The sequence below is a fragment of the Choloepus didactylus genome, chromosome 8 (assembly GCF_015220235.1).
Source record: "Choloepus didactylus isolate mChoDid1 chromosome 8, mChoDid1.pri, whole genome shotgun sequence".
In the NCBI taxonomy this organism is placed as follows: Eukaryota; Metazoa; Chordata; class Mammalia; order Pilosa; family Megalonychidae; genus Choloepus; species Choloepus didactylus.
The window spans coordinates 135,014,204-135,030,942 of NC_051314.1; the positions used below are offsets into that span (position 1 = coordinate 135,014,204).

Consider the following 16,739-nt stretch of genomic DNA (forward strand, 5'->3'; position numbering starts at 1 on the left):
GTGGTTTGCAGATCAGCAGCACTGGCATCACCTGGGAGCTTGCAAGAAAATACAGACCTATTTCAGACTTCCCAAATCAGAATATGCACTTCAACAAAATTTCCACTGATTTACATGCAACTCAAATTCAAGAAACACTGGTCAAAATGTCACTTGTGTGAATGGCCAGCACCAAAGATAAATACCAAATCAAGTAATAAAATGTTCAGTATTGGCCAAGCCCAATTTCAACCAATAAATTATAAATGGTGCAAATAATGCTAAATTTAAATGAAAATGTGGAAAACCAATATCCACCAACACTTAAATATAAAATACTTATCATTTAGAGCTCACTAGCATGTACATTTCAGTCTTAAGGAGTGAGCAACACAATATAAAGCATTAAGAGAACTGCTTAAAGCACAGCATCAGTAACTAATCCCTAGTCACCAGATACCAAATTACCATAAAGACATGATATATATAGTCTGGAATCTAGCATCAATGACACCACCAAAATAAGAACTTACTAGATATGACTTCCCTTGTGAAAAAATTATTTTTAAATTATAAAAGTTACTTGCCTCAGGGGTATTCACCTAACCCACCTCCATGGTTGCTAACATGACCACAGACATAGGGGACTGGTGGTTTGATGGGTTGAGCCCTCTACCATAAGTTTTACCCTTGGGAAGACGGTTGCTGCAAAGGAGAGGCTAGGCCTCCCTATATTTGTGCCTAAGAGTCTCCTCCTGAATGCCTCTTTGTTGCTCAGATGTGGCCCTCTCTCTCTGGCTAAGCCAACTTGAAAGGTGAAATCACTGCCCTCCCCCCTACGTGGGATCAGACACCCAGGGGAGTGAATCTCCCTGGCAACGTGGAATATGACTCCCGGGGAGGAATGCAGACCCGGCATCGTGGGATGGAGAACATCTTCTTGACCAAAAGGGGGATGTGAAAGGAAATGAAATAAGCTTCAGTGGCAGAGAGATTCCAAAAGGAGCCGAGAGGTCACTCTGGTGGGCACTCTTACGCACACTTTAGACAACCCTTTTTAGGTTCTAAAGAATTGGGGTAGCTGGTGGTGGATACCTGAAACTATCAAACTAAAACCCAGAACCCATGAATCTCGAAGACAGATGTATAAAAATGTAGCTTATGAGGGGTGACAATGGGATTGGGAAAGCCATAAGGACCACACTCCACTTTGTCTAGTTTATGGATGGATGAGTAGAAAAATAGGGGAAGGAAACAAACAGACAAAGGTACCCAGTGTTCTTTTTTACTTCAATTGCTCTTTTTCACTCTAATTATTATTCTTGTTATTTGTGTGTGTGTGCTAATGAAGGTGTCAGGGATTGATTTAGGTGATGAATGTACAACTATGTAATGGTACTGTAAACAATCGAAAGTACGATTTGTTTTGTATGACTGTGTGTATGTGAATATATCTCAATAAAATGATGATTAAAAAAAAAAAAAGTTACTTGCCTCTCCTTCAGATTTTACACCAACAACTCTTCCATTCTGCACAATGATTTCTTCAATTGGTTTATTCAGCATGTAGGTACCTCCATAGATAGCACTTAACCTGAAAAAAATTTTTAATTCCAATTAATAGTTTATAATTGTTTCAACTGCTAGTCTTCTTCCTTAGAACTTCATGAAAACATGGAATATATATTTGTTCATATTGGCCTAATCATCTTGCAGATAAAATTCAAGGGGCAGGGGCTGAAGAGTGACTAAAAGGCAGAAACAGAAGATGATGAGATTCTTGAAAGGAACCAACTGGTTGAGATCTTTATGTGGCTTATATGGTTTTTCCCCTAAGGGAATTTACCTTGCAATCCTTGTAACATGGAGCAGTTAGAACACAAGCAGAAAGCTTACACTCATTAACTGAAGGTGGCAGAAGACAGAAATGAAAGTTCAAGGTAAACAGTCAAAAATTTAGCTGCCTACCCAAACAAAAATCAACACTCTTCAAAGGAAGAATCCAGTATCTCTACAATGTATCGATCTCTACATCCAATATGCAATAAAAAAATGTGAAGAAACAGGAAAATATGATCCAAAGTAAACAGAAAAAGCAGTCAGTAGAAACAGACTCCCAGAATGAATTTCCCAGATGTTAAAATATGCAAGGGTTCAAAGGCACCTATTAAGAATGTGTTCAGGGATACATTTATTTTATCTTTAAAATATGGAAATTCTTTATCTAAAATGTATAATGCAAAAACTAAAAAATAATTGAAGGGGATTACAAATAGAAAAAAAGAAAATGGTAAATGAACCTCAAGACGGTTAAGCAGAAGTTACTGAATATGAAGCACAGAAAAAAGGATCAGTTTCAATGACATGGAATAAATAATACAAAGCACCTAAGACACAAGTAAATGGAAGGAAGATAGAGAATATGGGACAGAAAGACTATCTGAAGAAATAATGATTTAAAAGTTTGCAAATTTGATGTGAAAAATTAACTTACAGATCCAAGAAGTTCAGCAAATCCCAAGCAAAACCACACCTAGGCACACCCTAATAAGACTGCTGAAACCCAAACAAAATCATGAAAGCTTGAAAGTAGCCAGAGGAGAAATACATTATATGCAAGGAAACAACTACTGTTAGCAATGACAGTCAACCTCTCATTAGAAACAAAGGAGTCCATAAGGAAAGGAACAGTTACTTTGAATTGCGAATAAAAAAATCTAACAAAAAAATCTTTCAAAAATGAAAGTGACATAAAAACATGTTCAGATAAACAAATGATATTCATCACCATCAGACCTGTACTGCAAAAATGCCAAAGGCAGGCTGAAAAGAAATGACACCAGATGGGAAAAAAAGAGACAAGAATGAAGAACAACAAAAACGGTAAATATGTGGGAAAATACAAATAACCTTTTTTCTTTGAATTTCTTAAATTGACTGATTAATGCAAAAATTAGAACATTTTATAATGGGGTTTGCAAAGGTAGTATATGTAAAATATAGGCAACAGCAGCACAAAGGAGAATGGCAAATCGAATGATATTATAGTAAAGTTATTATATTTTTTATATAAAGTGGTGCAACATTAACTCCAAAGAAGCTTTGGTAACAAGGATACATACCATAATCTTTAGAAAGAGCACTAAAAAAATTAAAACAAAAAAGCATAGCTGGGAAGCAAAGGAACTAAAATGAAATAATAAAAAATATTTGATTAATCTAAAAGGCAAGAAAAACAGGGAAAAAATAAAATAGCAAAACAACAGACAATCTCAACCATATAAATTATATTAAATGTAAAAGGACTCAACACTAAATAAAAGGTATTTTATATATATATATTTAAGGCAGGTTATCAGGCTGGATTAAAGCAAGATTCAACTATATACTATTTACAAGAGACTCACTTTAAATAAAGAGTGTTTAAAAGTAAAAGTTGGCAATGTTTTAAGATATCTACTGAAAACCTGTCCCCAGAGATTCAGCAAAAAAAAGGACAAATCTCACTTGCTCAGAACTCTGGAGGAAGGTAAAGACTGGAGAAGGATCCCACAAACACTGAATCGAAGAAAGAAAAATAACAGATAGGAAACTTCTATCCTGGATTGGCCAGTCCTCTACCCTCCCCATCACTGGGTCCCACACAGCTTGGAAGTGTCCAGAGGCAGCAGCTGGGATCCCTCCCACCTCCCACCAAGGACACAGACTATAAAATCTCGCACAGCAGTGAGACAGATCCCCACCTATATCCAGACACAGAGACCCAAGTCCACAGGGACCCACGGCAGGACTCAAGCTGCTGTAGAGTGCAGAATACAAAAGGGCTCCAAGGAGAAGCTTCCAAAATAGAGGATTAGGGAGGGAACCGGCTGGATCTACTTCTTTCCCAAAAGCAGCAGGTAGCCAGGACTGAACTGCCCAAATCAACTATTTGGGGACCCAAAAGACAGGGAAGGTCAGTGAGGTATGAAGGGACTGAGAAAACATGGGAATGGACTGTAATTTAGGCTGCGGCTCCTGGTGCCAGTACCCCACCCTTGAGGGAAGCAGCAGCAGGAAGCCCGATCTTTGCCTGGGGAATGGCTACGGGCTGGGGTGGCTGTGGGAGTCCTCCACCCCAAGTACAGAGGGGGCACAGCCCCACACTGTGCCAGATGGCCGACCAAGTGAGCGTACTCAGTGTACAAACCAAGGAGTTTATTATTGAGGGATATATAGGGAAAAAAGTAACTACTGCAAACTATGGACTAGAATTAACAGTAATATCTTAATATTCTTTCATCAACAAATGTACTACGCCAATACTAGGGGTCAACAATAGGGGAGTATGAAGGGTGTGCCGGTTTGAATGTATTGTGTCCCCCAAATGCCATTATCTTTGTGGTCTTGTGTGGGGCAGACCCTTGGGTGCTGGTTGGATTTGCTTGGAGTGTGCCCCACCCAGCTGTTGGTGATAATTTTGATGAGATGTTCCCATGGAGGCTTGGCCCCACCCATTCGGGGTGGGCCTTGATCGATGGAGCTATATAAATGAGCTGACTCAAAGAGGAAAGAGAGTGCAGCTGGGAGTGATGTTTTGAAGAGGAGCAAGCTTGCTAGAGAGGAAAGTCCTGGGAGAAAGCCCTTTTGAGGCCGGAGCTTTGGAGCAGATGCCAGCTGCCTTCCTAACTAACAGAGGTTTTCCGGAGGCCACTGGCCATCCTCTGGTGAGGGTACCCAATTGCTGATGTGTTACCTTGGACGCTTTGTGGCCTTAAGACTGTAATTGTGTAGTGAAATAAACCCCCGTTTTATAAAAGCTTATCCATCTCTGGTGTTTTGCATTCTGCAGCATTAGCAAACTAGAACAAAGGGTATGGGATGTTTTGGGTTTTCTTTTATGATATCATTATTATTATCATTATGGAATAAAAATATTCTAAAATTGATTGTGGTCATGACTGCACAACCATGTGATGATACTGGGAGCTACTGACTGTATACTTTGGATGGATCGTATGGTGTATGACTATATCTCAATAAAATTGCATTTTTTTTAAAAAAAGGAACCTCTATAGAAGTTATCCTAGAAAATCATAAAGACTCACTTTTAAAACCAACTCACACACCAATGCAAGGTGTTAATAATATGGTGGTATATGGCAATCCTGTATTTTATACATGGTTGTTTTATAAACCCACAACTTCTCAAATAAGCTAGATCCCTACCTCACAACTAATACAGAGATAAATTACATAAGGAATAAAGATTTAAATGAAGCTATTTTTAAAAAAAGCTTGAAGTCTTTAAATTTAAATCCTCAAGATCCAAATATTTGTGCTTCCTGGTTGTGATACCACATGAAGTATACAGCATTCCTACCAAAAATGTTTTCCAAGAATTCAATGAAGTCCTTAGATCTATCCTCCAGTTTCCCAGAATATGGGGAATAAAAAAGTTAAATACAATGTTGAATAACAGTGGTGACAGCGGGCATCCTTGTCTTGTTCCTGATCTTAGAGGGAAGGCTTTCAGTCTCTCACCATTGAGTACTATGCTGGCTGTGGGTTTTTCATATATGCTCTTTATCATGTTGAGGAAGTTTCCTTCAATTCCTACCTTTTGAAGTGTTTTTATCAAAAAGGGATGTTGGATTTTGTCAAATGCTTTTTCAGCATCTATTGAGATGATCAATTGATTTTTCCCTTTCGAGTTTTTAATGTGTTGTAATACATTGATTGTTTTTCTTATGTTGAACCATCCTTGCATGCCTGGAATGAACCCCACTTGGTCATGGTGTATGATTTTTTTAATGTGTCTTTGGATTCGATTTGCAAGTATTTTGTTGAGGATTTTTGCATCTATATTCATTAGGGAGATTGGCCGGTAGTTTTCCTTTTTTGTAGCATCTTTGCCTGGTTTTGGTATTAGATTGATGTTAGCTTCATAAAATGAGTCAGGTAGTGGTCCATTTTTTTCAATGTTTTGAAAGAGTTTGAGTAAGATTGGTGTCAGTTCTTTCTGGAAAGTTTGGTAGAATTCCCCTGTGAAGCCATCTGGCCCTGGGCATTTATTTGTGGGAAGATTTTTGATGACTGATTGGATCTCTTTGCTTGTGATGGGTTGGTTGAGGTCTTCTATTTCTTCTCTGGTCAGTCTAGGTTATTCATATGTTTCCAGGAAATTGTCCATTTCTTCTACTGGCACAAAGATAGACATATAGATCAATGGAATCGAATTGAGAATTCAGAGATAGACCCTCAGATCTATGGCCGACTGATCTTTGATAAGGCCCCCAAAGTCACCGAACTGAGCCATAATGGTCTTTTCAACAAATGGGGCTGGGAGAGTTGGATATCCATATCCAAAAGAATGAAAGAGGACCCCTACCTCACCCCCTACACAAAAATTAACTCAAAATGGACGAAAGATCTCAATATAAAAGAAAGTACCATAAAACTCCTAGAAGATAATGTAGGAAAACATCTTCAAGACCTTGTATTAGGAGGCCACTTCCTAGACTTTACACCCAAAGCACAAGCAACAAAAGAGAAAATAGATAAATGGGAACTCCTCAAGCTTAGAAGTTTCTGCACCTCAAAGGAATTTCTCAAAAAGGTAAAGAGGCAGCCAACTCAATGGGAAAAAATTTTTGGAAACCATGTATCTGACAAAAGACTGATATCTTGCATATACAAAGAAATCCTACAACTCAATGACAATAGTACAGACAGCCCAATTATAAAATGGGCAAAAGATATGAAAAGACAGTTCTCTGAAGAGGAAATACAAATGGCCAAGAAACACATGAAAAAATGTTCAGCTTCACTAGCTATTAGAGAGATGCAAATTAAGACCACAATGAGATACCATCTAACACCGGTTAGAATGGCTGCCATTAAACAAACAGGAAACTACAAATGCTGGAGGGGATGTGGAGAAATTGGAACTCTTATTCATTGTTGGTGGGACTGTATAATGGTTCAGCCACTCTGGAAGTCAGTCTGGCAGTTCCTTAGAAAACTAGATATAGAGCTACCATTCGATCCAGCGATTGCACTTCTCGGTATATACCCGGAAGATCGGAAAGCAGTGACACGAACAGATATCTGCACGCCAATGTTCATAGCAGCATTATTCACAATTGCCAAGAGATGGAAACAACCCAAATGTCCTTCAACAGATGAGTGGATAAATAAAATGTGGTATATACACACGATGGAATACTACGCGGCAGTAAGAAGGAACGATCTGGTGAAACATATGACAACATGGATGAACCTTGAAGACATAATGCTGAGCGAAATAAGCCAGGCACAAAAAGAGAAATATTATATGCTACCACTAATGTGAACTTTGAAAAATGTAAAACAAATGGTTTATAATGTAGAATGTAGGGGAACTAGCAGTAGAGAGCAATTAAGGAAGGGGGAACAATAATCCAAGAAGAACAGATAAGCTATTTAACGTTCTGGGGATGCCCAGAAATGACTATGGTCTCTTAATTTCTGATGGATGTAGTAGGAACAAGTTCACTGAAATGTTGCTATATTATGTAACTTTCTTGGGGTAAAGTAGGAACATGTTGGAAGTTAAGCAGTTATCTTAGGTTAGTTGTCTTTTTCTTACTCCCTTGCTATGGTCTCTTTGAAATGTTCTTTTATTGTATGTTTGTTTTCTTTTTAACTTTTTTTTTCATACAGTTGATTTGAAAAAAGAAGGGAAAGTTAAAAAAAAAAAAAAAAAAAGAAAAAAGACAAACAAGGAAAAAAAAAAAAAAAAAAAGATGTAGTGCCCCCTTGAGGAGCCTGTGGAGAATGCAGGGGTATTCGCCTACCCCACCTCCATGGTTGCTAACATGACCACAGACATAGGGGACTGGTGGTTTGATGGGTTGAGCCCTCTACCATAAGTTTTACCTTTGGGAAGACGGTTGCTGCAAAGGAGAGGCTAGGCCTCCCTGTATTTGTGCCTAAGAGTCTCCTCCTGAATGCCTCTTTGTTGCTCAGATGTGGCCCTCTCTCTCTGGCTAAGCCAACTTGAAAGGTGAAATCACTGCCCTCCCCCCTACGTGGGATCAGACACCCAGGGAAGTGAATCTCCCTGGCAACGTGGAATATGACTCCCGGGGAGGAATGTAGACCCGGCATCGTGGGATGGAGAACATCTTCTTGACCAAAAGGGGGATGTGAAAGGAAATGAAATAAGCTTCAGTGGCAGAGAGATTCCAAAACGAGCCGAGAGATCACTCTGGTGGGCACTCTTACGCACACTTTAGACAACCTTTTTTAGGTTCTAAAGAATTGGGGTAGCTGGTGGTGGATACCTGAAACTATTAAACTACAACCCAGAACCCATGAATCTCGAAGACAGTTGTATAAAAATGTAGCTTATGAGGGGTGACAGTGGGATTGGGAATGCCATAAGGACCAAACTCCACTTTGTCTAGTTTATGGATCGATGTGTAGAAAAGTAGGGGAAGCAAACAAACAGACAAAGGTACCTAGTGTTCTTTTTTACTTCAATTGCTCTTTTTCACTCTAATTATTATTCTTGTTATTTTTGTGTGTGTGCTAATGAAGGTGTCAGGGATTGATTTAGGTGATGAATGTACAACTATGTAATGGTACTGTAAACAATCGAAAGTACAATTTGTTTTGTATGACTGCGTGGTATGTGAATATATCTCAATAAAATGATGATTTAAAAAAAAAAAAAAAAAAAAAAGTTAAATAAAAAAAAGACAATCAGACTAATCCCAAAGGTGGGATGTTCTATAGAACAACTGATCTAATCTCTGACAATTTCAGTCTCATGCGGGGGATTAAAAAAAAGGTAGATATTAGATATTAGATGATATGAAGAAATTCCTGTTAAGTGAAAGTGGTGAAGAGGGAATATATTTTAGAGAACATTTCATCTAAATACATACATACTTTATATCAGCAAAAGAACAAACTATGCAAATATGGCAAAATGTTAATTTTGAATCTAGGGAGTAGGTATATAGATGTCCATTATATACATTTTATCTACTTTTGACTTTGACAATTTTACATAAAAAAGTAAAAAAAAAATTTAAAAACCAATCTACATAATTCACCATGTTAACAGCATAAAGAATACATGATTAACTCAGTGTTACAACCGATTCAGAATAAAAACTACTCAGCAAACTATGAATAGAAGGGAACTTAATCTGATAAAAAGCAAACAGAAAATATATCTAATGGTAAAATACTGAATACATTCCCCCTAAGGCTGGGAACAAGGCAAAGATGTTCATTCTCACTAGTTATATTCAACAGTCTTCTTTAAGTCCTAGCAATAAAGGCAATTAAGTGCAATAAAGGCCAAGGGGGGGGGGGGGGGGACAAGGATTGTAAAGGGAGAAGTTAATCTCTTTATTCACAGATACAACTCCGTGTATAGGAAAATTAAAAGGAATCTATAAAACTAGTAGAACTACTAGGTGCAATGTTTTCAGGATACAAGATCAAAATACAAAAATCAGTTGTATTTCTATATACTAGCAGCAAGCAATTTTAAAATAAAATTAAAAAAACAATTTCACTAACTATTAAAATAACATAAAATACTTAGACATCAGAAATAACCCCTTGCAGCTATGGCCAATTGATATTTGACAAGGAAGCCAAGTATATTCAATGGGGAAAGACTAGTCCCTAAAACAGATGGTGCTGGGAAAACTAGATATCCACATGCAAACAAATGAAAGTGGACCCCTTATCTCACACCATATATAAAAATTAACTAAAAAAGGATCAAAGCCCTAAATATAAGAACTGAAACTATAAACTCCTAGAAGAAAGCATATGGTAGTGTCTTCAGGACCCTGTATTTGGCAATGGATTCTTTAGACTTTACACCCAAATCATGAGGAACAAAGAAAAATAGATAAATAAGACTTCAACAAAATTAAACACTTTTGCATCTCAAAGGACATTATCAAGAAAGTGAAGACAACCTACAGAATGGGAGAAAATATATGGAAACCATACATCTGATGAGGTTATAACATCCAGAATATATAAAGAATGCCCATAATTGAGCAACAAAAAGACAACCCAATAAACAAACAGAAAGAACTTGTATTACAGTGTGAATGTAATTAACACTACTGAATTGTATACTTAAAAGAGATTAACATAGGAAAAGTTGTGTTGTATGTATGTTACAACAATAAAAATTTTAAAAAGAAAAACACAATTCACAGACCGGGAGAAAACATTTGTAAATACATATATCTGACAAAAGACTTGCCACCATAATACATCAAGATCATCTACAAATCAAACACAAGAACACAACAGTTTTTTAAATATGGAAAAGACATGAACAGTCACACTACAAAGATAAACAATAAGCATACAAAAAGATGACTAACATCAGTCTTTAGCAAATGCAAATTAAAACCATGAGACAGCATTTCATAACCACGTTGAATGGTTAAAATTTTTTTAAAAAACCAACACTAAATGTTGACAAGGATGTGGTGCAACTGGCACTCTCATACACTGCTTAGTGTATGTAAAATGGCACAGCCACCTGGAAAACTGTTCGGCACATTCTTATGGAGTTAAATATATACTTGACCTATCAGCCAGCAATTCCACTCCTGGATATTTATCCAAAAGAAGTAACAATTTGTATCCACTGAAAGACTTATACACAAAATTCCATAGTAACTCCAAAGAAGATATGCAATTGGCAAACAAGCATAAAAAAAGATGCTCAACATCATTAGTCATTAAGGAAATTCAAATCAAAACCTCAATGAGATATCATTTCACACCCTCTAGGATGGCTATAATTTTAAAAACTTGGAAAATAACAAGGGTTAGTAAGGAAACTATAACCTATAACCCTTACACATTGTTAGCAGGAATGTAAAATAGCATAGCTACTGTAGAAAATAATTCGGCAGTTCCTCAAAAACTTAAAACACGTAATTACCATATGACCCATCAACTTCACTCCTAGAATAGACCCAAGAGAACTGAAAACATATTCAAACAAAAACTTGTACACAAACATTTGTAGCAGCATTAATCATAATAGCCCAAAAGTATAATAACCCAAATGTCCATCAACTAATGAATGGATAAACAAAATGTGATATATCCATAGGATGGAATATTTAGCAAATAAAAAGGAATGAAGTTCTGGTACATACTACAACATAGATGAGCCTTGAAAACATTAAGTGAAAGAAGCCATACACAAAAGACCACATATTACATTATTCTGTTTATATGAAATATCCAGGAAAGGCTAATCCATAAAGACAAAGTATGTTACTGGTTGCCAGGGAGGACAGTGTTGCTTTTTGGGGTAATGAAAATGTTCCAGAATTAGGTAGTTGTGATATTTTTGCAACCTTGTGAAAATATTAAAAACCACTGATGTGTATGCTTTCAGATAGTGAATGTTACAGTATGTGAATCATATCTCAACTTAAAAGATTATTCTTGCTGCATATAAGGATAAAAAAAATTTTATAGTAGCTTTATTAATAAAAGCCCAAAGCTGAAATAGCCAAAATTACTCCATCCATGTGAACTTAAAGAACAGGCAAAAGTAATCTATAATGATAGAACTCACAAACACAGTTGACTTTCGGGGTTGGGGATTGATTATGCGGCGATACAAGGGAACCTCCTGGGGTGATAAAACTGTTTCTGGATTGGGGTTTTAGTTACACTTATCAAAACAACTTTTTTATTCAAGATCTGTGCATTTCATTTTATGTAAATTTTACTTCAATAAATTTTTTTTTAAATAAAAAGCATCTTGTAAGCCTACAACTTTTCTAATCAGAATAAATATGAAATAAAAAGCATCTCATTACTGACATCCATTATCTCACCTCAGTATCCACAACCATGTATCATATACTAAAGTTGAAATTGAGGTTCAGGATCATGAGGTTTTAGCTAATAAGTCTCTTACCTTGCAAATCCTTGTGGCAGTTCTCCAAGGCCATACAGTGGATAAAGGTATGGGCTTTTGCCATATCTTGCCAAAGACTCACTGTAAAGCTTAATCCTATTAATGGTTTCACAACATGGTTGATCTAAATAGCTGGAGAAAAGTGAGTATTAGGAAAGAGTTTTAGTTTTAATTACTTAAAATTTTAAAATTCTTTTTCTCAGAAATGATTTCAATCCACTACCTTCATGGTTCACTTAAAAAGTTCTAACACTAATTTGCAGCCAGAATCTCTTCTTTCACCGTATAACATGGCCATGCATTTGTTTTGTTAGAATTTCCCTTCTGAAGAAATGGGAAATTCAGTAAGAGTTCCAAGACAGTACAAATCTAAAACCTAAAAAACTTACTCATCAGTTCTGTAAAGTGCAAGGGCATGACCAGTAAAATCTATAACATCTTGGCCCAAGTCAAACTTCTTATACACATCTCGCATTGTGGTCTTCTTAGGGTCAACACCTTCAAAAGTTCTAGGATCTTTCTCTTCGAAGTTGGCAACATACACTAGGAATTTTCTGAAGCGACGTTTTTCAAATAGCCCCATTAAACCTAAAAAGGGAATTTTTAAAAGAGCACACACTCACAACAGGACACTGAATAAGAAAGAGCATATGAGAGAAAAGTTAAAACAGGCATTGTTGGATAACGGAGGCTTTTCTAATGCTATGTGCAATATAAGGTAAGGGACTTGGGACAACATAGCTTCCAGTTTCGTAACATTTTTAAAATACAACAACATAATTACAACAAATCAGTTATAAAGTCTTAAATTTTAAAATACAAGTAATTATCAACAGTACTTACTTAAATATAAGTCTAATTGCATGAAAGTACAAGGTAAGTGACGACTTTGAAGGAATATCATCCATGAAGGCATCCATCTGTACGTTCTTCCTTTGACAACTCTGAACTATACGCAGCCAACTGCCTAAAATTCTGGAATGATCTTCCTTTACCTTTACTGTATGCTATTTAATGGTATTTAATGGAAAAGAAGCTTAGACACCAAGAACACTGACTTCAAAGAAAATTAGATGTTGATTATGCTGCTAAACTAATCACTTACTTTAATGAAGTCCCAGATAATCAGTTCACTCCTTTTTACACTAAAAAGCAGATGAGACAGCTATAAATTACCACATTACGAACCCACAGCTCTTCCTACTAACTACTATTCTGACTAGTATATAGCTAGTCAATGGAAAAGAAAACCCTGTCTTTATCTTCCTTCTTCCCTTTTCCTAAGTTGTACAGCTACTTTTTTAAAACTACAGCTTTAAAACAATAAAACCCTCAAAAGCTTCTTTTATATCTGTTGAGTTTAACATTTTGATATTTTTAATATTACTTTCCAAGTCTACTTTATAGATGAAACCAACAAAACTGAAAATTAAATCAGACTGTTAACAGCTGACTATACTTAATAGTTTAAAATTAAGATTTATAACCCAGCTTTAAAAAAATAACAGATTGCATACATAGCAAAGGCATAATCTAAAAGAAATATTCCATTACCACATCAGCACTATACATAAGACAAGTTTGGCTGTCAGAAGAAGGAATAAAACAGCCAACTGGAAACATGAATCACTTTTTCAGTGCACTTAAAACTCAGATCTCACATGCTGGTGAGCGCTGCCTAATGGAATCTGAAGCTATTATCAATGGTTTATTTTAGAGATCGTAACTTTCTCTCTTTTTTAAATCAAAATGAAAATCTATGTTTTCTTAAATTCTGCACCTTCCTCTTCTTTCATTTTCCTCCCTTACCTAATCCTTAAGCCTGACCAGTCAGCCCTAATAGTGACTTCTGTTTCACAGCCCTAACTTCTTCCCCATCCCTTATTTTTAACGTTGCTTTGCACAGCACCAAGCTCAATTGCTAGCTGATACGGCATCAGAACCAGATACCACTGCTGTTACAAACATCTTAGAACTACAGTAGTTCTGGAAAATTCATAATTGAAAGCATCTAAATAATAATTTATTTCCTGCTGTATAATTTTTATAACAGCTATTTCTATACGATAATGCCTTCCCTAATCACTCACTCTATTTAAAATTACAGTCCCCCCATCCCCTTTCCCTCCATAGCATTTATTACCATCTGACATATGTTTCCTTATTTGTTTACTGTCTCCCACAAATTTTTAGCTTTCTTTTTCTCTTCTTTGGAATCCTCCCCACAAAACCTAGAAGAGTACCTGGTACATACCAAGTGCTCGATACTCAATCCTTGACTTAATTAATATATAATGAGAGCAAATACTAAAGAAGTTTTCTTACATACTGCGTATATACAGCATATGAAAACAATATTCAAATACACGACAAAAGGGTTAGAAAAAATATCTTCTCAAGATTGCTCAATCTCCTCAGAAGTATCTTAACTGCATTTCTAATGATGTTTTTGTTTTCTTCACTTGCATGTAAGTTTATTTATAAAAATACAATTTACATCAAGGTTTAGAAAACATGAAAATCTACAGAATACAGAGCAGTTTCAATACGAGATTGGATAAAAGCTTTCCAATTAGCTAGCAGATATAAGATTTGACCACAGATTATCCAAAAAAAAAAAAAAAAAAAAATTAGAGTCATAAGAAAACTAACAAGTATCATCATACAGTCCACTGGACTCTAGATAAGCAGCCACTGACTGGGCATTGGAGCAGTCACACCTATTTCATAGAGTCCAAAGCCCTGAGACTCACTCAGTTCTGTGACAGCAAACACGGTTTTTGGGTGGCAAAGGTGCTAATGCTCCAAGCTAGCAGCAATACGGTTTAGAGTAAACAAAGAAGCTGAGGACTTCATTCTAGATAGAAGATTTTGCCAGGCACAGTTCAAAGGTATTCACAAAAACTTCCCCAGACATTTCTGAACATAATCTGTGGCCAACACTACTCCAGAGGTCAAATGTATTTCTCATTAATTTAACAAAAATAATATTTTGTCCACGAAAAATATCTACTAAAAACCCTGAAGTTTTAGTTGGTCTCATGAACTGTCACGAGAGCTGACAGTATACACAGTTCCTTAAAAAGCCAATGTAAATTTAGGCTACATTCATAGAAATATATTTCTAGGAAAGGAACTGTCTGACACTGAGTGAGAAGAAAACATGTGGGGTATCATGTCCAGTCTGGCTGCCATATTAATATGTATGATCTTGGCAAATCATAAAACTTCCAAAGAAGAGTCGCCAGGAAATCTAGACAGCATATTATAGGAAAAACAGCTAGGAAACCTAGAGATGTTTAGCATGAATAAAAAAGGAATTAGAGGCTGTAAGACAGTTGTTGAAATATCTAAAAAGCTGTCAATACACAGTATAGCATAGTGGTTAAAAGTGTGGGGTTCTGGAGTCAGTTACAGCAGGCATGCTTGTGCTAAGTTGGTTACATGTATCATCTACCTTTATTTTAAATAGTCCTTCACCACAACCAGTGAGATGTGTGCTGCTATTATCCTTATTTTATAGATGGGAAAACTGAGGTATACAGATGTTAGCTATTATTAAATGAAGGAAGTATTTCAAACTATTTACATAAGAGCCCCAAGAGAGAACAACAATAAGAATTTAAAAATTGTACAAAAACCACAAACTTTGTTTAAAGGATTCTATTCAAACTCTTGAACTCCTGTTTCTATTAAAATACTTTATTTGGATTAAAATTACACTGTCATTCAAAAGATTTAAAATAGTTTCCAATCCATGATTACATCACTACCTTCCTCCAACTTAATTAGGAACCATTCCTTTCTTTCCCAAGTGTCAATCCTAATGTAGCCACAAATCTCAGTGGTATTTTGTTATTTTCTGACTAGTATCTTCCATACTTTTGGATCCACCACCAAGCTACATGATCTACAGGTGGTCATTTGAACTCTAAGCTTCAAAAGGGTAGGGATTTTTAACTTTTCTCTCAAGTATCCCATTAGTGTCTGGCACATAAGAGACAGTCAATAAATATCTGTTGACAAAATGGATAGATGGATGGATAGATGGGTGATGTAGGGTGAATTAAATTTTAGCTCAAGATTCCCTTCCATTATAAAATCTCATTCTGAAGAAACAAAGTAAAATTACTTACTAGATGCCAGGGCTTCTGCTTCAGTGGAAGGAACCTTATAGATTTTTCCTCCTTTATAAACAAAACTCCCTTCAGTCACTTTGAAATCCATGTAGCGAGTGACCTCTGTAAAAAGCAGCATCCTAACCAGCTGACCTACAAGAGTCACAAAATTCAAACTATAGCTTACTACCTTAAAAAATAAGCAGGAATTAAAAAAAAAAAAATACATTTACTAATACTAACAGCTTTTCAATTTTTTTCTGAACATTGTCCAATAACTCCAACAAAAAGAATGCATACCTACTGCTTAGCGTATTAAGTTGCTGTGTCTTTTTATGTTAAAATTTCAAGGTTAATAATTATATCAACTGGCCTTAGAAAAGGCTATGAAATATTTATGAGAGGAATAAACTGTAGAATCATACTTCTGCAAATAGGTTTGGGTTTCTTTACAGCTCCTATTATATTTTAAATAACACCTGACTGGTCAAAATTTTTCAGGAATTTGTGCTTTTCAGTTTCTATGTCACTTTACATCAGTTAAGAGAACATTACACATAAAGAAAGAGCCAGGCTTACACTTAAGAAATATTACGGGCCTACAAGCCAGAGAAATTCTGGTTTACCAAAAGTAGAAAATTTGTTTAAGACACCCAACAAAATTATTTAAAGCTCGTTTGAAAGGATGA

At 36.0% G+C, this 16,739-nt stretch overlaps 1 protein-coding gene across 1 annotated transcript in view; it reads right to left on the bottom strand.

The window, feature by feature from the left end:
• Window positions 1-16,739, bottom strand: part of GDI2 (GDP dissociation inhibitor 2) — a 48,191-nt gene that overhangs the window by 4,752 nt on the left and 26,700 nt on the right. Inside the window, exons 4-7 of the mRNA XM_037847910.1 lie at window positions 16,069-16,203; window positions 12,322-12,520; window positions 11,933-12,064; window positions 1,474-1,573 (exon numbers count right to left, since the gene is read on the bottom strand). Of these exons, the coding sequence (XP_037703838.1) occupies window positions 1,474-1,573; window positions 11,933-12,064; window positions 12,322-12,520; window positions 16,069-16,203 (566 nt within the window). The remainder of the gene's footprint in view (window positions 1-1,473; window positions 1,574-11,932; window positions 12,065-12,321; window positions 12,521-16,068; window positions 16,204-16,739) is intronic.